The sequence below is a fragment of the Mus caroli genome, chromosome 15 (genome assembly GCF_900094665.2).
Source record: "Mus caroli chromosome 15, CAROLI_EIJ_v1.1, whole genome shotgun sequence".
NCBI classification, from domain to species: Eukaryota; Metazoa; Chordata; class Mammalia; order Rodentia; family Muridae; genus Mus; species Mus caroli.
In genome coordinates, this window is record NC_034584.1 from 52,912,578 (window position 1) to 52,936,438 (window position 23,861).

At 42.2% G+C, this 23,861-nt stretch overlaps 2 protein-coding genes across 6 annotated transcripts in view; one reads left to right on the forward strand and one right to left on the reverse strand.

The window, feature by feature from the left end:
* The first annotated feature begins 1,915 nt into the window (after positions 1-1,915).
* On the forward strand, positions 1,916-15,554 carry Rnf139 (ring finger protein 139). Its single transcript, XM_021182986.2, has 2 exons — positions 1,916-2,458; positions 13,471-15,554. The coding sequence occupies exons 1-2, from the start codon at positions 2,278-2,280 to the stop codon at positions 15,294-15,296; spliced, it is 2,007 nt and encodes a 668-aa protein (XP_021038645.1). The 5' UTR covers positions 1,916-2,277; the 3' UTR covers positions 15,297-15,554.
* The window catches only part of Tatdn1 (TatD DNase domain containing 1), a 31,374-nt gene continuing 22,605 nt past the window's right edge, over positions 15,093-23,861 (reverse strand). For 3 of the 5 annotated variants that reach the window (XM_029469597.1, XM_021182991.2, XM_021182988.2), the window contains 3 exons: positions 20,596-20,666; positions 19,610-19,736; positions 15,093-16,248 (listed from right to left, as the gene is read on the reverse strand). In XM_029469597.1, coding sequence (XP_029325457.1) covers positions 16,152-16,248; positions 19,610-19,736; positions 20,596-20,666 — 295 coding nt within the window. In that variant the 3' untranslated portion in view covers positions 15,093-16,151. Of the gene's footprint in view, positions 16,249-19,609; positions 19,737-20,595; positions 20,667-23,861 lie in introns of those variants that run through there. The other 2 variants (XM_029469595.1, XM_029469596.1) reach the window with 2 other exon arrangements.

Below are 23,861 nucleotides of genomic sequence, written 5' to 3' on the forward strand. Positions count from 1 at the left end.
GCTTGACTGATGGATATCCAGAGAGAAGCTAACATAAGTTTTATACACCCTATTTTAAAAGTACTAGATCTTGGGAGGCAAACACAGGTGGGTGTATAGAAAGCGTTTGAGGCCAGCCTGATCTATGTAGCTAGTTCCAAGCTGACTTGAGACCCAGATTTTGGGGGGGCGGGGGGAAGCTACTAAGAAGCATTTGAATAATTAATGACAGACAAAAGGCTTTTGACTCATTAATGGCAGTGTTATCTTTGAACACAGGTATTCTGTGTATATTGCTTATGTGTCAGTGTGAATATTGTCATAACTGACAAGATAGATGCATATTAGTTTGTACTTTCAGATCATATTTTATTCTCTATTTTTGAATGATAATAATACAGTTCTCCCCCTCTCTCCTATCACATTTTTACTTTAGTGTTTCTGGACCCTTTTCTCTGTAAGAGCTTCACTCTTTTGACTTTAATTACACTGGGGGCATAATAAGAGAGGGATGAGTAGCTAATTTAATCCCTGAGGTTCCCTATGTAAGATTGTGTCATTCTTTCACTAAGGTTGCCTTCCTCTGGGAACGTTGTCATAACCACAAGGTTAGTCTCTAGCCATGCAGTTTAGGAAAGTTACCCACGGTTTCTAGAGTAGATCTGAAAAGGTAGCCATCTGGTGGTCTTACAATAATAAAACCAGAGAAAGGTCTTGAGTTAGGATGGTGACAGCGGCTATAGGAAGGATAGGACTCAGTTACAGAATTTGGCTGTGGGTGAAAGAAGCAAAACAATCCAAAGTTTTAAGCTTTAAGATATCATTAGGTTCAAACTCTGGTTTTGATTCTTGCTGGTCTGGGGCATACACAGCCCCACCTGTTAGCACCTTTGTGATCTTGCAATTCGTTTTATCTAAACCAGTCTCAACCTTGATAAAACAGGTAGAGCAATATCCATCGTAATAGTTGATAGAGAGACTTTGGTAAAAGAAAACCGTGGCCTACAGTGCCTCATATACAGATGGAAGAGGGGAAAGTGAGCAAACAAAGCCCAAACCACAAAACTGGGTGGAGGTGCCATCTTCCTACTCCAAACACCTTCACCCAAAAGGGTTCTGTTAAAGTCTGATAATTTTATTTACAGACCTCCTCCCTGTGCGGGTGTGGGGTGGAGTGGGAAGGGAGGTCCGACTTCTAGAGCCCTGCTGTAAACTGGCTTATGCGCTTTGAGCTAGGAGCCCAAGTCAACCAGGCTTCCTGGTTTGCGATTTTGTGTTCCTTAAACCAAAACAGCTAAGTCTACAGTTCAGCCTCTGACCTTACTCTCTTCCTTTGCTGGAGAAGGAACAGAGAAACAACAGCCAGGCCATACCAATTCCACTGATAGGCAAGAAAGAGCGACGAAAGAATGCGCTCAACTCTGATTAAGGATTTATCCAGGACAAGGATAAATCAAAGACCTCAGAGAGTTCTGGGTTCTTGCTCTAAGTCAGGCTCCTAAGCCATTAATAAAACGTGCATGACCCTCCATGGGGACAGGGAGGGAGATGTGTAAACAGATGCGAGTGTGTTTTTCTTGGCAACACCTAGCAACTCAAGGCCAGTGCCAAGTCTGGCTGGGATCGCCCTGTGCAGCCTCGCAGGTTATTTCCCCTGCCATTCCTCAGGCCTGGCCTCTGGGTGGGGAGAGGCAGGTAGGCAGGGCGGCGTCCTCCAGCTTTTCATCTTCCAAGCAGGACGAGTTCAAGGGACACTCACTGGGCTCTACTGGACATCTAACACTGGGGCGCGGCGGCCCGGCGACGCGAGCGCCACCCCGCGGCGAGGCGAGGGGAGCCGAAGACGGCGGGAACCATGGCAACGCTCGAGGCTCGCCCGGCCCCGCGTGCTGACGCTGCGCGGCGCGCCGGATTGTGACGCAGGGCCGTGGCGCCGGCTCCGCGTTCTCGAGTGACCGCGGGCGCAGCCTCCGGGGCCTCGCAACGGCAGCAACGGCCGAGGCAGGCGGGGTCAAAATGGTGGCTCCGCTGGCGGGGGAGGCGCTGGAGGGAGGAGGAGCCAGACCCTAGCCGGCCGGAAACACCGACGCCCCGAGGCCTCCCGGCAGCCGCTGCCGCCGCCCCCTGCTCCACCGAGGGACGCGAGCGGGCGGCGGGGCGGGCCGGGCCGGGACACAGGACAGGAGGCGGCCGGGGGCGGAGCCACTTTCGTCGGCGCCCGCCCCGGCCGCGGCCCCGGGCCTCCCCCGCGCCGCCCTGCCTGGCCCGGCCCGCCCAGCCCCGGTGTGGCAGCGGCTCATGGCGGCGGTGGGGCCCCCGCAGCAGCAGGTGCGGATGGCCCAGCAGCAGGTCTGGGCGGCGCTCGAAGTGGCGCTCCGGGTGCCCTGCCTCTACATCATCGACGCCATCTTCAACTCCTACTACGATTCCAGCCAAAGCCGGCTCTGCATCGGGCTTCAGATCTTTCTCCGGCTCCTCGGTAAGGACGGCGTAGGGCTAGCCCGCGGGCCGAGGCGTGCCCTCTCCCAGGCCGACGGGAACGGCAGGGCACTGGTGGCACGCGGCTTGGGGAACCACGGTCTGGTTCCCCAGAGGGCCTTTTGGCGGAGGTGCGGGGACCCGTGGTACTCGTGCCAGCGTTGACAGCGGAGTGGTGCTGGCGGGTCTGTGCCCTGCTCGGTTGGCACCTGGGTGGGCGAGGAGAAAGCACGGCTGTGTGAGCATGCGACTGTCTGCTGTTTCTCTTGGGGGATGACTGCTGGCTTCCAGCGTCCTATGCGACAGCCCTGGAAAAACAGCTCACCGGGTCTCGCCCTGTGTGACCTTGGACTTGAGCCAGAGCTTGAGCCCCCTGTCTACCCCTTTTCACAGTGCAGAATACGTTGTCACTTCTGTGTCTTGGAGTCCACCGGATTGTGAAGTACTTGAGGTAAATGGCCACACAAGCCATGAATGTCAGTCCTTGAAACCATTTCCAAAAGTCACCGCGAGGAAGGTTATACTTACAACGAACCCCTAAACTCTTTCTATGAGTAAATAATAAGGTGTTGGATGTGACTATGAAAGCTTACCATCCCGGGGTGATGAGACATCTGTGGGAGACTAGAAAGATCAGTCTTCATTTCATATGGATTGAGTGCTAAAAGTATTTTATATTTCACTTTCTATTTCTCTCTGTGCTACATCACCAGAAGTGAGAAACACATAAAGAGATCTTTTCCAGATAATTACAGCTTGGCAGGTTTTGTTGATGAGATCATTAAGATGAGTTTTTAGGTGGGTTCTTGCTATCGAAAGGTTGGGGGTTGCGGGTAACTGGTAGTGAGGTCCTGACCAAGACCTTGAGAAGTGCGAGCCTCTGCTGCTTTATTCTCCCAGAAAAGGAGCGTCAATAAAGAAGGAGTTTTGTTCTTGGCAGTAGCTCTTATGCATTTGTCTGCTAGAAAGCATTCTCACAGGTTTTACCTAATCCTGGCAGTCACTCCTCAAAGGTGGATCATGTTATTTATACTTTACAGGTGAGGAAATGAGGTTGGAGAAGTTAGGTGTTTGGTTTCTGGTGCACAGCTGGTGTTTGCCAGAGCGTTAGAAAGGCTTCTGAGTTCAGGGATGGTTCCCTTTTGTTCTTCCTCAGTGTGCGGAGATGCAGTACAGAGCGAGCGCTGTGACCCCCCAGGGCTCACCTTAAAGTTAACAAGAAAGAAAAAGTGGTGGTGATACTCTTCAAGCACAGGGCGTAGTGTCATCTCCTGGGGATACAAGTTAGTCTTTCTGCTCTTCTTTATTAAAGCCACTTCCACCATTCTCTGTGTTCGAGAGGAGTCTGCATAGTCATCTCAGAGATAGTACATACAGCCACTGCCTTGAATGTCTTCATGACATAACCGCAGATTCTGGCAACTTTGGCGGGACCTGAGGTTTTAATGCATTTCCTGTTGGAGTACTCGACACTAGGTAGATCTAAAGAAAGGCCTTTTCTTAAGTCACTTACGGTAAAAACATTTAAGAAAGTCAGTGCTCCCCCGCCCACTCCTTATACTTTATTTCTTCACAGAAGTTTTGTATTTGAGAATTTCAGGAAGAGCTCCTGGTGATCCATTTCATGAGTCTGTAGTTTTGTTTTCTCTATCTTTATAAAAACAATGATGGTATTGTCAACATAAAAACACAACTCATCTCAAATGGGATAAGAGATAGCTTATTCTGAAACCAAATCTGATTGACTGTGGCCCATGAACACTGATTGAGGTTACCCCAACTTTCATGTTCAACATGGTAACAGTTTGATAAAAGTTTTATAACACAACACTTTAAAAACCATTAGTGGAATGTTAAGTAGGTAGGTGAAAGCAAAGCTGAAATTCAGGTTCTTGTTATAGACCCAGGATGCTGTCTGTAGAAGAAGGTACTCTACAGCTCTGGCTTTAAGTTAGTATATTCCAAAAGGTTTGTATGTTAGTCACTGGATGTTAGGTCTCTCTATGAATTGGGCTAAAGATAGTCCAAGGTAGATTGTAATTAGGCTCTGCACCTGCAACCTTCCAACCTCTCCACAGTCAGTGAGGTTCCACGCACTCAGCCTTGCAGAGGTTACATTTTGAAGGTGCAGCTTCTCTAAGGAAGTTCACAGCATCTTTATCATGGAGGTTAGGGCAATAAATGAGTTAGGATAAAAACCCTTTAAAGCATTTGTTCATATGTTAGCTGTTCGTATGATCACTTTTCAGAAAATATTTTAATGCTTCAGTTAAGACTATTTGTTGTTATAGATATTTCATCCTTTTGAAATCACCAAATATTTATTTGAAAAAATTATCTCAGAATATTGAGTCAGGTTTTATAAGAAAAAATGACCTCTGAATTCATCATCTAATGATTTTTCTAAATTGTAGCAGACTAGTTGTGCTAATTTTTTTGTTTGTAAGAATAAAAGCTGAAAAAAGTTTTGTGATTTAAAAAAAAATCACCTTAAATGAAGTAGTAACATGTATGTGTATGAAAGATGTGAGTGGAGACTAGTTGGGGATCAGGACTCGGCCAGCATCCTTTGCAAACATTGCTAATTGGATGTTAGTGTCTGCAGCGTTCTTCCTCTGACTACAGGGTGCTTCAATAACTGCACTTGCATCTGGTGTCAGACCAGTTTGAGATTTCTTTCTTTCTTTTCTTTCTCTTTTTTTTTAAGATTAATTTATTTTATGTATTTATTTTATGTATGTGAGTACACTGTAGTTCTCTTCAGACACAGCAGAAGAGGGCATCAGATCCCATTACAGATGGTGGTGAGCTACCATGTGGTTGCTGGGAATTGAACTCAGGACCTCTGGAAAAGTAGTCAGTGCTCTTAACCGCTGAGCCATCTCTCCAGTCCCAGTTTGGGATTTCAAAAGGCCAGAAAGTAAAGCCTTTCCTCTTAGAGATATAAAGAAAACCACACAATATGCACATGTGTGGGAACCTAAGACTTTCTTAGGTAGTGGTAAGAGAGTAAAGGAAGCTCACCCCACAACAGTGCAATGCCGAATTAGCAAACTTAGAGACAGAAGAGAAGAGGCAAACATAGAAGTGTGTTTTAATAGTATTACTCATAAGCTGGCAATTGACATGGCAAAGGTTTCTAACCATAAAAGAAAACTGTAGCCGGGCGTGGTGGCGCACGCCTTTAATCCCAGCAACTCGGGAGGCAGAGACAGGCAGATTTCTGAGTTGGAGGCCAGCCTGTTATACAAAGTGAGTTCCAGGACAGCCAGGGCTATACAGAGAAACCCTATCTCGAAAAACAACAAAAACAAAACAAACAAACAAAAAAACCTGAGAAATTACAAATATAATAAGGTAAGTTTGAGTATTTAAAAATAATTTTAAAAACCTTCTTTATTGAAAATCTTTTAAAAATTACAAATTGAGAGGAAAATGTTTCTATCATGTATGATAAGTCCTTTAAAAGAAGGCTTATGCTAGGATAAACTTCAGGTGGCCCATAAGGAAAAGTAGTTCCTAGCCTCATTGTTAATGAAAGCAATAGTTTATCTGTTAGATCGGGGAAGAATGCAAAGTGTGATTTAAAAGTATTTGGCACAGGTGTTTACCTATTTGAAATAGGCAAATTGATATAATTTGGCAAGCCATCACCTCTGTATAAACCATCTGGCATTGTCAACTGATACTGACTATATTGATTGAGGCAGGGTCACATGTAGCCTCTGCTGACCCCAAATTGAAGATGTCCTTGAGCTTTGGGTTCTCTTGGCTCTGCCTCAGTACTGATGAGACTGTAAGGTTGGACCGCCGTAGCTGGTTTCATAAGATGCCAGGGATTGAACCCAGCTGTCATGCGTGCTGGGGAAGAAAGTATTCTTGCCACCTGAGCTATAGCTCTGGCCATGGAGTGACATTTACTATATAACGTTTAATTCACAAATCTAGTTGTGAGGACTTAGAGATTGTACTGCATTATGAGCAAGGATATTCATTATAGCACTATTGAAAATAACAAAACAGCCAACTTAAGACAGACTCTAAATGTGTGTTAGTTGCGAATCTCTTCATTGTAAAAGAATTGAGAATTTTCTTTGATGCTGACTGAGCTCATCCACTCAGTGGGGAAAACTGTGAAAACCTGTGGTGTGAGAAGGCAGGAGTGAAGCAGAATTAAGTGTGTCTGGCAGGGGAAGAGACCGACATTCCTCAGCAGTAGCTCTGTTGACATTTTGGACAGCATAAACCTAGGAATGGGGCACTATCTACAGAGTACCATTTCTAGCCTTTTTTTCTCGTCTCCCTACCTTCTGCCAGTAACACCTTGTCCATGTAACACACACATCAGTTGTCACAGCCATTCCGACCCTAGATGTTATCAAGTGTTCCCAAGGAGGGAGGAATCTTATCCTGGTTGAGAACCGTGGGGATGGACAAATAGACTAGGAGTATAAACTGCACAGCTCAGAAATAGACACGAGTACAATAGAAGGTTGGTAGGTTTCAGAGGTAGGATTGAATTGAGGTTCAGAGAAGTAAATATGATATTTACTTAACATGGAAAAGTTACTGGCTCCCTTCCTCTTATCTGTATGAATAATCAATTTATAGAAAGAGTATATATTGAATTTTTAGGATTAAAAACCTTATAATAAATTAGCATCTAAAAAACAAAACACTGGATATAAACCTGGACATTACTTATAACCAACATATAATTTGTTATGGATTGCACACAAATAGGAAAAGCTCCCCAGCACCATATTGTATTAGTCATCGTGTTGGGACAGAGTGCTTACGATTAACTTGCAGTAGGAAAGGCTTTGACTCCTCGGTTCAGAGGGTTCAGTCTGTATCACTTGATTAATTAATTTTGGGCCTGTGGTGAAGCAGAGCATTATGACCAAAGGTCATGGCAGAGAAAGTTGCTTGTCTCACGGCAGACAGGAAGCACAAAGAGACAGGAAGGGGCCAAGACAAGCTATACCTTTAAAGGCATCCCTTTCACAGTCCCACTGTTCCCACCCCCACCTCTGCAAGTGACCAGCTTTCTCCAGCTAGGTCCCGTCTCCTCCATTCAGCAGTGAGTTCATTCATGGAGTAATGCACTGTTGGACTTAGAACTCTAATGATCCGGTTGCCTCCCTCACTACCTGTCAGGGACTAAGTCTTCAACATAGCCTTTTGTTAGGACGCTTGTCCAAACCGTAAGACATGGACAGAAGGTAACGTGGCCTTCACAGAAGAACCCTGAATGGTCAATAGAAATGGAAGGGTTCTTTAATCAGTAGTCAGGAAAAATTTAAGTAGAAGTTCGGATTTGAGTAGTAGTTACTTTGATTACATTGCTATGTTGTTTATAAAAACCCTTGTAAGTACTAAATATGTTAAAAAATGAGGAAAATCATGCTGGACCTCTATCTTACATTTATCATCAGTTCTAAATAATGCTGAATGTACAACTTGTGCAGAGATGTCCTCAGAAATATCTAAAAGTTATAAAAACATAGAGATCTAATATTAAAAATGTAAAACCTCAAAGGGCACACTGTCTATATGTCTCTGTATGAGTGCATATTTAATCAATGGTCGGGATGTATGAGAAATTAGAGCTGTTCTTCCTCTTTGGTGCCAGTAAGACAGTGTGATGATAAAGAAAAACGGTGTGTGGGTGTCTGTCTGTCTGTCTGCCCCTCCCCCCTCCCTCTACATTCAGTCCAGAATGTTTCATCTCTGGTCAAGTTTCCTGACCCATTCATTGCTAGAATGCAGACAGAATCTGGGGAAATGTCTCTATTTGTCTATTTATAACAAAGGACAGTCGGAAGGAAGAGGTAGGTGTATAGGGCATAGTGAGGTGAAAGAGAGGACTGAAGAGTGTCTGTGCCCTGTCAGGTTTCCAGCCTCTAGAACTACAAAATTAAGGTTTCTGGAGCCATCAGAATTCCGTCCTGCTGCAGTTTTGTTGCTTTGTTGTGTGGCCACTGTTGGTGAAATGGTCACCTCTGGCTTAGCTACTAAGCCTTTATCCATTATCCCCCTCCTTAGAAGTAGGAAGGGGACAAAGGAATAGGAATGGGACCAGAACTTTCAGGCCTAAATGGCTGTATTTCTCTAGCACTCAGTCTCCATCCTGAGGATATTCAGAAGTTCCAAGCTGTCATTCACTGCATTCCGAAACAAGAGAGTCCTGTCACTATGGACTCCACAGCTTTTGGAAGTTGAAAGTTTGGATTGTAGACACGGACAGGACATAGATGTGAAGACAGAACAAGAGAACTCAAATGATTGTACCTTACTACTTGGTTTAGTAGTGTGTGCCTTTAATCTCAGCACTCTGAAAGCAGAGGTAGGCAGATCTCTGTGGGTCAGGGACACCTAGTAGCCTAAGGAAAGGCCTGTCTTCAAAAACCCAGACCACCACTTCTTTAAAAATCCATGTTCACATATGGTAATGAGATCATACTTGTTAAAATTCAATTTCATGAATACAAAAAAACTAGGATATCATTCTTGCTGTTGTTTTGTTTTCCCTAAAATGAAAGTTTGATAGAATTTTGTTGTTTGAGGTAGGGTCTCACACAGCTCAGCATAGTACGTATGCCTCAGTCCTCAGGGCTTGGATTATAGGTAAGTACCACAATGCCAAGTTTAGAAAGGGTTTCTCTGTGGTATAATTTATTTGTCAAGTATGCTAACAGATTAACATCATTTCACAGTACTTTTTTTCCCCCAGAATTTCATTACTTAAGACTCTGTTTGAAGTAAGGGAGTATTGTCTTTTATTACTGTATTTCTTTGCCTGCTTTTGAACAGTTTAAAGGTACTTAGGGATCTGAAGAGGTGTAAATGGTATTTTATTTCCTTCTAAATTTCAGTCATAAGTTTGCAGAAGAGTTAGGAATGAACATACTTTAAAGAGTTTGCACTTTGTGGGGGCACACCTTTAATCTTAGCCTTCTGGGAACAGGGAGGAGGGCACAAGTGGAAGGCTAGTTTGGACTACATACATAGCAAGTCCTTGTCTCCTAAAAGCAGAGTGTATGCCATGGAGTCTAAAATGCATGGATGGACTCCCTCCTTTCCTGTTATTACTTCTTGGTTTTGGAATTCTAACTGAAAAGGCTCTGAACTCTTTGGTGCATTCAGTTCATATGTGAATTCAAAGTTCCTGAAGAGATTTTGATGCTTAGTTCTTTTTCTGCCTTGAGAACTTATTAATAGTCCAGTAATTATATTATACTGGAGTCTAGGACTGAAATTCCCAGGTTATGGTTTAATTCAATTCTCTGTGTCCAAAGGTGGTGTTTTAAAAGAGAGCAAGTCCCTTATAAGCCCTAATGAAAACTACTCCTGGGTTTCCTTGGACCCTTAAGATGGAAAAAAAAACCCATGTCTCAGCTGTGGAATGCAAAGAAATCTGAACAATGCTTCCCAAAGATCACCAGAGAGAGCGTTTCCTTTGGAGACTGATTAGTTGGGGAGTTGGTATTTTTTTCTGTAAAGTGAGAGTTGGTTCTCCCCGTATTCCATAAGGACATGGTTATAAAAACTCTGCCTATAGCTTTGGTGTAGGAGTTACAGCTGTATGCTACTTGTGGAGTGATTACTGACTTTATACTGAGAGTGTAATCTTTCTCAGGGAATAGCAGTGCGAAGCTAGGGCTGATGGCCTGTGCCTGCGTTCCAGCACTTAGGAGGCTGAGGCAGGCACAGGTTTGGGGCCAGCATGAGTAGATAGATAGTGAGGGCCTGATTTGGAGAGAGGGAAGGAAGGATCAGATTGCTGGTTGGGCCGTACCCAGACTCAACAGAGGCTGTAGCGGCAGTACCTACCCTGTCCTATCATTTCCCAATTGGTTCATTTGGTGCATACAGAGAGCAAAGGGCATTTGTTTTTGAACAGCATTCCTAACAGCCAACCCATCATTCAACTTGAGTGTGTAAGAAAGATTTGGAGAAAAATTTATTAGGATTAAAAAAAAAAAACAAAAACAAAAAGATGAGCTAAGGTCCCGACTGGTTGGTGGTGAGGACTGACACTCTGAGTAGCAAGCTGCCACGAAGTGTTTTAGTACTCTTTACTTTCCTTCTCACGTGGCAGGCATGACACCTAGAAGATGAGTGAGGTCTGGGATATTCCCACGTACAGAGAGCTAGATAGCATGAGGGTATCTTGCAGGGTGAAGTCGTACTGTTTTCCTTTTCCAGCAATCATGCTCCAAGCAGTCCCATTTTCTGGGATAGCAGGTGGATCTTACTAAGATTTCCAGATGTGTGGTTTCGTTTGTTTGTTTTTCCCTTTTCGAAAAGAACCTGGTGTTTAGGCACAGGGTAATCCCTTAAAGGAACTAGCCATTGCTCCCTTTTAAATTCGTGCAGGCTGGTTTAATTTTTAATTTTAATTTTAAATTGGTGTGTTCTTCTTTGGGTGTACTGAAGGGGGAAGCTACTCAAGTGCCTTTGGCTTCTTAGCTTTGTAAACTCTGCTTGTCAAAGGTTTCTTACTCAGTCTGTACTTTGTGATCGTTTTTTAAGAGCATAATGCATATGGTACTGAAACATTGCCCCAATAAAAACCTTTCTTTGTATACAGCATTGTACAGTCCATTGATTTATAAGGCAGGGGCAGAATTATGTAGTGTGGTGATAACTAGATAATTACAAACTTCAGTATCACTAGATATGTCCGGAAAGTACTGTAGATATGCATGCTGACTGAAGAGCAGATGTTGCCTGGCACCCGATCGATCATCAGACTATTTACAGTACTTAACACGGACTAATGGGACTGATGCTTATAGCCAGCTAGCCTTTAAAACATGATTTGGTTTTCTGAAGATGTGATTCAGTTTGTAGGGAAAGGGAACTTGGAGAGCATTTCAGAAATGTGAAGGAATGTGCGGGGAGTTGGAACCCTTAGGGAATATGCATATCTAAGAAAGAACCTACTGAGCTCAGCTGGAAGGAAAGGAGGTGATAGGGTGACATATAAAAGTTCACCTTGTCTAAAGAACACTTGATGACTGGCATCAGACTGGGGGTGAAGTTACCATCTCAGTGTATGCTAAAAATTCCCTGCCAGAAGTCAGTCAAGTAGAAGCAAATGGTGCTTTGTTAAATGTGCACATTGTATTGGAAGGAGAGAAAGAATTTCATCAAAATGTGAACCTGTGGGGTGTAATTGATGTTAAACGAAGTTATGTAACTATGACTGCAACAAAGATTGAGATCACTATGAGAAAGGCGGAACCCATGCAGTGGGCAAGTCTTGAACTACCAAAAAGCAGGAGAAACAAAAAGATATAGCGGATTGATTAGAAGAGGAAGGGAGTTCTTAACGTGTGTGTGTGTGTGTGTGTGTGTGTGTGGGGGATGGTTGCTTGCTGCTGGAGTCTTTCTGTTGTTTTTAGTCTGTCGTTTGGGGTTATCATGAGGTTCTTCAAAGCCAAAGTCTGTTCAATTTTTGTGCCTCTATCTTCCTTTCGAGTTGCATAATATGATTATTCAAGTCTCCTCACTAGAACTATAGTTGTTNCCCTTACACTTGAAGGGAGGGAAAGAAACCATAAGTATAATTGCAGTATTTTTTAGTATAAATTATTATAAGCAGGAAGTGAAAGAAGTTTTGTTTTGTTTAATCCTGATAACTTCTTTTTCCCTTAAATGGGAAAGCAAAGTGGTATATAAAAAANTGAGTTGGCCTCTCCATGAACTTTTGTTATTATAATTCTTGAAAATCTTTAAGGATAAGACTTTTTGTTTCTTCCTATGCAGTGGATACTTTGTGTAGTACTAATTCTGAAGCGTGGAGTCAAACCGTCTGTGTGTGCTGGCTGAGTTTATAATTCACTTGCAGTTAAATTAATTGTAGAAAGTAGCTTCAATACTTGCATTACCTGGCAAGCAGTATAATTTAAGTCTATAGGAAATAAACTAAGATTATAGAATTACAATTTGGTTAAAACTCATCATAAGAGTAAGCAATAATGTTAAAATCTCTTTCCTGATTATTTAAGGACTCTTTATGGTGTTTTGACAAAATTATATCTGATTTATAGCCTAAACACTCTTATGGGTGATATCTGTCTCCCTGATGAAAAACTGTATCTGTTAAATTGTGAATGTGTAGCTTCGTTGAAATACATTAAGGTGTGTGTTGCGGCTTGAATCTGAAATGTACCTGGAGGCTTGTTTTGAGCTGTTGGTCTTTCAACTTGGGGCTCTATTTTGAAGGCTGTGAAACCTTTAGTATATTGAGGGGTGAGCCTTTAAGGATCATACACTCCTGCTGGTCTGATCCAGTCAGGACATATGACCCACCCCTGTCCCATACTCCCACTGCTGCCTCCTCAGCCATTATAGATTGTATTCTCTGAAATCGTGAGCCAAAATAAACCCTTACCTCCCTTAAAAAAAAAAAAAAAAAAAGAAAGAAAAGAACACTTGATGAAAGGATTCTGAAACCAAGTAGAACAAGCCTTTCAGTCTAGTAATTTTCATTCTGAAAAGCCTTATTATTTTGATGGTATTACATTAAACTTTTTAATTATTATGAAATTACATAGGAAGTATTCTTGAGTTTAAAAAATTATCAAAAAGTACATGTATATCATTACAGTTTTGTCCTGAAGATAACTTAGTAATCTCATGCACGGATGTATATATAACATGATAAACAGAATTGCTTTAGAAACCAGAAAATAAGAGGCCAGGTTTTTAAAAATGAATTTAGTTGGTTTGGTTTGCATGGATGTATATATACTATGACACGCAGAATTACTTTAGAAGCCAGAAAATAAAGGGCCAAGGTTTTTAAAATGTACTTGTTTGCTCTGGTTTAGAACTCTGACTTCTCAAATCTTTATACTGCCCTGTAAAGCCTGACTTGTCTTGAGGTTTTACAACACCAAAGATAGCATAATAAAGGAAGAACGTTGTAATTGCTAGTATTATAAAGCCACATGCTTAAAAATACTTCATTCGAATACCCTTTTCTCTTTTTTTCCTCAGGTATAGTTGTATCCAGTATTGTTCTGATCTTGTCACAGCGATCACTTTTCAAGTTTTACATGTACAGCTCAGCCTTCCTATTAGCTGCAACTTCAGTGTTGGTGAATTACTATGCTGCTTTGCACATTGACTTCTATGGTGCCTACAACACGTCAGCGTTTGGAATCGAGTTGCTTCCTCGGAAAGGGCCCTCGCTGTGGATGGCACTCATCGTTCTGCAGCTAACCTTTGGAATTGGATATGTCACATTACTGCAGATTCAGTCCATCTATTCACAGTTAATGATTTTAAATATCTTGGTTCCTATAATGGGCTTAATTACAGAGCTGCCATTACACATCAGAGAGACGTTAGTGCTCATGTCGTCCTTGATTCTCATATTTAACACAGTGCTTGTCTTGGCAGTGAAACTTAAGTGGTTTTACTACTCTACTCGGTATGTTTACTTATTAGTGAGGCATATGTACCGAATTTATGGATTACAGTTACTGATGGAGGACACATGGAAGAGGATTCGTTTCCCAGACATACTTCGGGTCTTCTGGCTAACAAGAATTACAGCTCAGGCTACAGTGTTAATGTACATTTTAAGGATGGCAAATGAAACTGAGTCCTTCTTTATTTCTTGGGATGATTTCTGGGACGTCATTTGCAATCTAATAATTAGTGGGTGTGATTCCACACTAACTGTATTAGGCATGAGTGCTGTAATTTCTTCAATAGCCCATTATTTGGGCCTTGGAATATTGGCCTTTATTGGATCAACTGAAGAAGATGACAGGCGGCTTGGCTTTGTAGCTCCTGTTTTATTTTTCATTTTGGCTCTTCAGACTGGTTTAAGTGGGCTGAGACCTGAAGAGAGACTTATTCGCTTAAGTAGAAACATGTGCCTTTTATTAACTGCAGTCCTGCATTTCATCCATGGGATGACAGACCCTGTATTAATGTCGCTCAGTGCCTCCCATGTGTCATCTTTCCATAGACACTTTCCTGTGCTGTTTGTCTCTGCTTGCCTGTTCATTCTCCCTGTCTTACTCAGTTATGTCCTTTGGCATCACTATGCACTAAATACATGGCTGTTTGCAGTTACAGCCTTTTGTGTGGAACTCTGCTTGAAGGTAATTGTCTCTCTCACTGTCTACACGCTGTTCATGATTGATGGCTACTATAACGTCCTCTGGGAGAAGCTTGATGACTATGTCTACTTTGTTCGCTCCACGGGCAATATTATCGAATTTATATTTGGAGTAGTAATGTTTGGGAATGGGGCCTATACCATGATGTTTGAGTCAGGAAGTAAAATTCGGGCTTGTATGATGTGCCTACATGCATATTTTAACATCTACTTACAAGTAAAAAATGGCTGGAAGACATTCATGAATCGTAGAACTGCTGTTAAGAAAATTAATTCACTTCCTGAGATAAAAGGGAGCCACTTGCAAGAAATAGATGATGTCTGTGCAATCTGCTATCATGAGTTCACAACATCTGCTCGTATAACACCGTGTAACCATTATTTCCATGCACTCTGCCTTCGGAAATGGCTGTACATTCAAGATACTTGTCCAATGTGCCATCAGAAAGTGTACATCGAAGATGAGATCAAGGATAACTCAAATGCATCTAACAACAACGGATTTATTGCTCCCAATGAAAATCCAAACCCAGAGGAAGCTTTAAGAGAAGATGCTGCTGGATCTGACCGAGAACTGAATGAGGATGACAGTACAGACTGTGATGATGATGTTCAGAGAGAAAGAAACGGGGGGATTCAGCACACAGGCGCAGCAGCAGCAGCAGCAGAATTTAATGATGACACTGATTAAAGTAGCATTTACTAATCATTGAGGTATTTGTTTAAAATTCAGTTCATCCAAAATGGAGTCATATGCTTCAGGTCAGTGTGTAGCCAAGCACAAACCAGTATGGATGTTGAAACTGTGAATGATTTTCCGTTTACTGTGGTGTGCTACTGTAAATATACCTCTCTAATGACTTCTGGTCTCTTTGGTGACCTGTTTAAATTTGTGTACATTATTGTACATAGAATAAAATGTTTTCACGTTTTTATGACAAAATTTGAACAAATAACTTCTTAATAGAGATAATGATCATATGGTGCGCCAATTGTGCCAAAGATTCCTCCATGAAATTAGAATATATCTAATGCTGGACTCTAGCTTTTCCTTAAAATGAGTGGGAAAATGAAAATGCAGAATAAAGGAACTTTAGTATAAGAGACGAGAAGAAAAAATCTTGAGTAGAAAGGCTATAAAATGTCTTCTAAAACTAAGGCAAGATAACCTGCTAGAAGCAACTAAAAAACTTGAAACCTGAGCTGCAGCTTAGAGCTAGGTTCAAAAGTCAAAAAACAGGGACAGAATTGAGAAATAGGCTTGTTATCAACTAAACTTTGATATAATCCAGGATGTGCTGTCTAAGTCTTAGTAGAAGCATCCCTGTGTTTGCAGTGAGAGCATAAAACTGTTCTTTCACTTCTGATGAGATTACACCATAAAAAGGTGGACATTGTTAACTAAAGCAGCCTAAACACTGCTGACCTGACTCTGCGAGGTGTAATGTACAGTGCTACGACCACTTTAAAGAACTACTGGAAAAATTTCCTTAATAAAGCTCACAGTTTTACTATGAAATTCCACATCATAAAAAGGAAACACAAATCAGGAAAAAAACACTTTAATGGTGTTGTTATATAGCGTGTTGGCCAATTCCAGTGGGTCTTCTTCTCTGACTGCTGACATTATCTCCAATATTTGACTAAAACAAAAAACAAGGGACCAACTTTCTCAGAATATATTGTTAGAGGTATGTAATCACATTTTTCTATGTAAACATTTACTGTCAACTAGAAGATTCTGGAGCTAACTGCAATATACAGTTATAGGGTCACGTAAGTGCACCACTAATGGAATTATCCTATAGGGGAGGCGTCCTTTAAAACTCTAGGTCCTAGCACATTTGTTCCCGGATCATGAGCATCTTAAAAGTAAAATGTAGACTGCACAGTAAAACAGGTTAAGTAGGCCCCTTCCTACTTTGGATTTAGTTTTATTTGTATTTACTTGTTTTACTATTACTAGTATAACTATTTTATATTTATAAATAAAATATATATGCGTATGTGTATATATATTTATATTATATGTAATATGAGTAAAATGGTATTGAAGACAATAGGGCCAAAAATTTGAAAGGCACTGCTTATTGATATAGTCTCTAACGGGCAGCAAGGAATGTTTGTGTGCATGCTAAATACATGACAAGTGGACTGGAGAGATGGCTCAGCAGTTAAGAGCACTGACTGGTATTCCAGAGGTCTTGAGTTCAAATCCCAGCAACCACATGGTGGCTCACAACCATCTGTAATGAGATCTCATGCACTCTGCTGGGAGTCTTAAAACAGCTACAGTATACTCACATGCATTAAATAAAACAAATATGACAGGTTAGGTGTGGCTGTGGGCGGGGCTCTAGGCTTGTACTCAGAGCAGAGAGAAGAGCTCAGAGACTCATTTCTTTGCTCAAAATGATCAATAACAGTGGGTTCCTAGTAATCTGTTTTTATACATGGATTAGGTTGTATACAGATTGTAGTTCGAATTAAGCCTTTACATATTCCTGGTCACGAGCTTTTTCTCCCATTCTGAGGACCCCAAGTGTGAACACTGAAAAGAACTAGGAATGAGGATTTACAGTTGTGGTCAGCGTGACACAAACATTCACATGCAATCTGTGCAGTGAACTCAGACTGCATCTGTGAGTAGTGCTGCTGCTGGGGACGGTGGCCAAGGGCACGGCTGCTCTCCTGAGACTTGGGCCGCAGAGCCATTTACTGCTCATGTTTGTTAACGTCACCGGTGCTTGGTAAAGCACTGTTTAGTAAGCCAGTAAGCCAGCAACCTGAACAGTACCTTTTTATTCAGTTCATTTTTCTGTACTTTGAGGAATAAAGCTGCAGTTATATTTAAGAATAGCATTCTGGGGTATTGTGACACTTAAGCTTGTTTATTTTTTCAATCTTTGTGTGTATGTGTGTGTGTGTACTTGTACATGTGTAAATACATGAGTGCAGGGACCAGAAGAATCAGATTCCCCTAGAGCTGGAGTTATAGGTGGATGTGAGCTGCCTGATACCTGGTGCTGGGAACATATCTTTGGTTCTCTCCAGTGCCTTATTCTCTAAGCCATCTCTCCAGCTCCTACTGTGACATCCTTATACTAGGCACAAGTATTAAAGTGTTGTCTACCCTTTCTTTGCCTTTCAGTATTGAAAAGATAAGCAGTTAACTCTTGAAAAAAAATGGACATAGACATGGTGATTCATTTGGGAGATAGAAGCAGGGGATTAGGGATTCAAGGTCACCTACTGCTGTACAGCAGCTTGTAAGCTGCTCAGGGTACCGGAGATCCTAGCTCAAACAAAATTGCTATTCTCTTGCTTTTAGTCTCTGGGTCATGATGAAATCTATACGAGTAAGGCTGGCAAACAAAAGCCCCAAGGATCTGCTCTCACTTTGCTGTCCCAGATTTCTCTTCCACTCACCTCATCCTACTTTCTGCTACACTAGGTACATTGTTTCCTTGCTACTGCTGAGGCTCTTCTACAGGCTGCCTTTGCTCAAGGTGTTTGTCTGTATCTGACCTGACTCCCAGTCACGCTCAGTGAACAGTAAGATTCTACAATGGCAAAGCCTGCTTGTTCCTAGTGCCCTCTGGGTAGACAGTTGCTAATTCCAACGTCCCAGTCAGAGTGACACCTCTGAAGCTGCTTAGACTGTATCTGCTTGTCTGCTCCAGGGAGCAGAGGCTCCTAATCCAAAACTCCTGCCACAGTTCATCCCATGGGGGTGTGAGCATAAGAACACCCACTTCTCTTAGCTAGCCTCTGTAACTTGTACCTCTCCTGATACAGCAGGAGCCCCAAGATGTGTTTCAAGAAGTTTATAGTCTAAAGGAAAGGAAGACCGGCAAGTAAACCGTTAAGATGGAAAACTCAGTGGAGTAGCTTTAAGCATTTAAGGCAGTACAGAAAATATCCTTTGGCACTACATCCTCCAAGCAGTGTGTCTGCCAAGTGGCTGTGGCAAAAACAGCTGCTTGTCTTTCCTGTCTCAGCATCTCTAGGGTCCCCTTAAACTGTCAAAGGCTTAGGAGAAAGTGTCTTCTGGCTGAATCTGCAAATTCCTCCATTCAAAAAGAATGAAAAATATTTTAGCAAGCAGTACAAAGAGTCCTTGCCTCTGGCTTTAAAGCATCAGTTCAAAACTCTGCCAAAACCAGCATGTTAAAATACAAGAAAACCCAAATGTGTATATAAAAGGACACTCAGATGACTGCTCTGCCTGCTGACTCTTAGATCTGCCTTATACTCTACTTATTACAAAGTACTTTCTTAAAGGCACATTTCAAGACATTACACTCTGACAAACAATCTGTGCTATTAAACTATAAATATTAGAGGCAAGCCCAGAGTGGCAAACCAGACTAAACCAGTAGATTCTAGACTTACTCTGGATAGGTGCCCATTAAATGACCTAACTTTTCTTGCTTGCCCAGAGAGTCTTCACAGCTGTCTACATATATCCTTTTCTGGATTCCTGCGTTTGGGGGCAGGGGTGCTGAGGACAGGACATGCTACCCCTTGTCATCTCATTGTGAGGTTTAGAGAACTGTGGTACCTCCTCGGTTGCTGCTGTTGTCCATACTTAATGTGCGGATAACCACCAGGTGGTGGTTAAAGACCAGCTAACTGGCTATAAACAGTAGCAGGAAAGGTGCAGTAGAGCACTTCTGTGGCAAGCTTTGAGTCTTTTCCTTGTCCTACAAAATGACAGAGAACCAGACCCATAGCTTTCTCACTGAGGCAGTAAAATCATTTGGATTAAGAGGATGGGAACCTAGGAGATGACACAGCAGTTAGGGTGCACACATTTCCAAATCACTATTCAAATGGTCAAGTGCCAATGGACGGCTTATCACTAACCACAGTGCTAGCTCCTGTAAGCTGACCTGAACCTGAGCAGATGTCAGAGAGCTTCCACCCTGCCCACCATTCACTGAGTGGCAGTCAGCAGTTATCTCTGACAGCCCTCAAGTCCACTCGCGCAAAACAACTTACATGATGTGGCAGGGCTCGTTTCTATCTTTTAAGCAGTGCCCGTTTTCCCATTTCTTTTTGGTAGGAAATGAAGTGTTTATGTATTTTGATCCAGCATGTGTACTTTTAACTCCACACCAAGGTGCATCTAGAGTTAGGGGAAAGAGAGAAAAAGTGTTAAGGAATTGACTTTTTTAAATCTTTGTAATGAACATCACACTGGTATATAACATAAAATTACAAAAGTTAATGCAACAGAAAGCAGTTCTAAGGAAAGCATAAAGTCCCAACCTACACTTTAAAGACTCATTTTTATCTACTCTATTTCCTTTCTAAATCGGCTAGCGTATGACATGCTTTGGGGGAAAAAACAGCCCTAACTGTACAAGAAGTATCACTGACATGCTTCAGCATTTAAGACTGCTCTGTATTGCTTGTACTGCATGTCAAAGCACGGTCATGAATACTAGCCTGTTTCCCAGTGTTGGGAATACCAGGCAGATGCTCTGCCATTGAGCTGTTTCTCTGTGAATAGCTTGCACAGTACAGAGGCATTGTAAGGCCACGATAGTTGCTGTCGTGACTGCCTAAGGAAATAAAGTGAATTTTATTTCCTAGAGTGGCTCAGTTTAGAGCCTTAAAGCTGCAGTCCTTTGAGTTACAGAGGATAGGTGGGAGTACTATCTTTTAAACTTAGAGATCATCTAAAGTCCATCTAAGAGATCCACTAAAGCACCTGATTTTAGTGGCTGCTGTTTTTCTCAGAGGGCCATAGAATTAAACCACAGTAGAGAATCTCAAAGCCCTTCTTAAACTGCGTAGGGGACTCATTTCATTAAATAGTCAGAAATATAGACTCTAGTTAGCACAGATTCTGTCATCTTTTATAAGGTTTAAGGTTTGGCCAAACTGAAAACAAAAACAATCTGTAATTACTTTTCCATCAATAATAACCTCTAAAACTCTGATTCAGTATGGAACTTGAATTTCTGGAATTTTCTACTTGCCTGTCTCAATCATTAGTTTTTCACTAGGTATTGACTTCAGAACTTCCAAGTTAGCTTCAGTCTTCAGAGAGCTTGAAAACAGTATTTTAAAATGATATTTAGTGAATATATCCTTACCCTTTACAGAACCCATATTATGGTCAACTTCAAATCAACCTCTACTTTTGTCCCTTATGTAACATTTAAAACATGATTTTTACTATGTCACACATTAAGTATGCACATTGCATGCACATTGTATGTGAAAGTCATGTGAATAGACACTCCAGAGACTAGAAGAGCTAGGTCCTCTGAAAGGGCAGCAGGTGCACTTAACCACTGAGCCACCTCGCCAGCTCCCAGCTCCTCCTTTAATGTAAAGCGTTGATGTAACAATGGAATTAGAATGTGGCATATTGAATATTCGTGCTTTTAGGGGTATCATTTTTTTCATACTTACCAGTTGACATTTTAATAAACTTTATTAGCATAAGTAAAGTTTAAAGTTACAAAAAGATATTTCTATAACAGAATGATCAGGATGCTGTTCACTTTCACTTTCCAAATTCATTTTCAGCCACTGTAACAGACTACTCCTGCTTCTCCAGCCTCGCTGCCCTGTAGAACACACTTACATATTTGCACCCTCACTGCCCATGGACACTTTAGTCCTTGAATGTGGCCTTGGCCCCAGGCCGTGCTCTGGGATAATGAGATGGCCCAGCCATAAGCAGTGAACCTTTTGTGGTTAGAACAGGATGCTGCTGTGCCTGTGCTGCATCGCTGATGTTGCCTAGCATCGCTGATGTTACCTAGCATCGCTGATGTTACCTAGCATCGCCGATTGCTACCTTTTCAGCTAGGTGCTCAGAAAACATGGCCAGACCTAGCTCACCCAAGACACAAGCAGGAAGGTAAATGCTTTAGATTGCCAGCATGTTTTAGAATGAATCAGTATTCAAAGTAATGAGAAGTACTGTCCTTGTATTTAAAAAAAAAAAAAAAAATCACAAATTCCCTGTAAAGACATTTTAGAACAATTTTAGGTCTGGCTAGACTGAACAAAGCAGAGACCACACACACCCTCATACCCCACCCCCCAATAAAGCACAGCCTCCCACACACTAAAATCACAACACAGCGGTTACACATGTTAGAATCTGTAAGCCCACTCTGACACATCGCACCTCCGAAGCCCATGTTGTAAAGGTGGTCACTGCTGGCTCACCCTCTGTGGGACGGCGCATCTCTTAACAAAGTAACTTCACTGCCTCCCAATCCTACTTGCTGTGTGTATTCATCATCCCTACTTTCTTAATCCTGCAGCACTGGTCTTTTCACTGTTCCTTGATAATCACTGCACCCATGCCTGTTGCCCCGACCCATCGTAATAAAGCAAAACATGAAAGAAGAAATGATTAATAGCTTTTAAATACTAAGTGACATAAATGTTAAAGGCCCAGAAAGAGATTGGCAAACAGATTCACCCAAGAAATATCTCAGAAGTAGGTGCCTAGAAAGCAGATCTCGGACCGGGAATGGGAACTGGAATGGTTTAGACAGAGAAATGATGAGGTACACAGATAACCAACCTGTGACTTGGATGGGTGAAGAAAACACAAGGTAGGGAACGGGGGACACCCAGCACAGCAGGAACATGGGATTAAAGATGCAGACTGAACTGACAGTCCCCTCTCTTACCTCACTCTGCTCCAGGATACTCCATGTACATTTACAAATCCCTACTCTACTCCTAGCAAAGATCACAGGGCACCCTTCTAGAAAAAGATCCACCCCCAAAAAGGTCTCTACAGAGCTTGTGTGAGAGCCCACTGTGGAAAGGTCCAGCTGTGATCTAACCTGCCAGTTGACTGACTCACCTAGAGCTTCCAATAAGTTATTTGTGACAAAATTTTATATAGCCCAGGCTGTCCTCAAACTTGCCTTGTGAGGCTATCTTGCTTCAGCTTCAGGGTAAAATAAACATGTGCCACTATGTCCAGCTAAAAGGACTACCTGGCATTTGAAGAAAGTCCCCATCAAAAGAGACCAACCACGTGAGAGAACCAAGATAAAAGCAACGGAGCAGTTAGAAAATGACTTCTGACTATAATGTCTTCAGACAGAAGGCACTCTTATCTCTCAAGACTATGCTAGAGGAGAGAACCTCAGAGCTACAAGTGAAAGCTGGAATGTATTTCATCTAGTTGAAAATAGGGGGCTAGAGAGATGACTCAGCAGTTAAGAGCACTGACTGTTCTTCTGACGGTCCTGTGTTCAAATCCCAGCAACCACATGGTGGCTCACAACCATCCATAATGAGATCTGATGCTCTTCTGGGGTGTCTGAAGACAGCTACAGTGTACTTACATATAATAAATAAATCTTAAAAAAATAAAAAGTAATAGTGACTCACTGTGTAGCCCAGGCCAAACTAATTCATGATCCTCCTGCTTCAGGCTCCCCAGGGTTGAGATTACAGGGTTGAGCCACTGTGCCTGTGCCTCAAGTTTTGAAGTCAAGGTACTAGATAAGGCTAGTTACTCCCAGAAGTCAAAAAGTGAGGGCTGGAGAGATGGCTCAGAGGTCAAGAGCACCGGCTGCTCTTCCAGAGGTCCTGAGTTCAGTTCAATTCCCAGCAACTACATGGTTGCTCACAACCATCTGTAATGGGATCTGATGTCCCTTTCTGGTGTGTAGATATACACATAAGCATAACACTTTTTACATAGTAAATAAATCTTTTTTTTAAAAAGGGGGCACAGTTCACCACATGGGCAGCAGGGAATATAGAAACAATGACAACCACACAGAACCCAGTCCTGACATAACAATGTAAGGAAGACAGGGGACAATGAAGTGGGGTCAGTGTGGTGTGTGTCTTAAGGACACAAAGAGAGGCATCAGAGCTAGGAACATTTAATGTTACCCAGATGGGTAGCAGCAGATACCCAAGCACTTGTTCTGCAAAGCGTACCTGGGATGGAGGCATACTGGGTGAGGAAGCAATAACTGCTTCTCTCAGGATGAGTATATTGTTTGACAATCAATTTATAAGTTTAACTGTTACTTAAAATAATCCGGGGATCTATCTATAGGAATAAGCAATGCCAACATTCTGCTAAGAATTATATATGGTCACCAGTGATCATTGTTAAGGGCGACACTGAGGAGGGAAAGCAAGCCAGCCTCTCTTCTGTAACTTACCATCACTGGCTTGCTGTGCTGGCTGACTTGTGAGGAGGTTTGAGGTTTAGTGTGGAGTTAGAGGAAAGGTCACTGAGCAC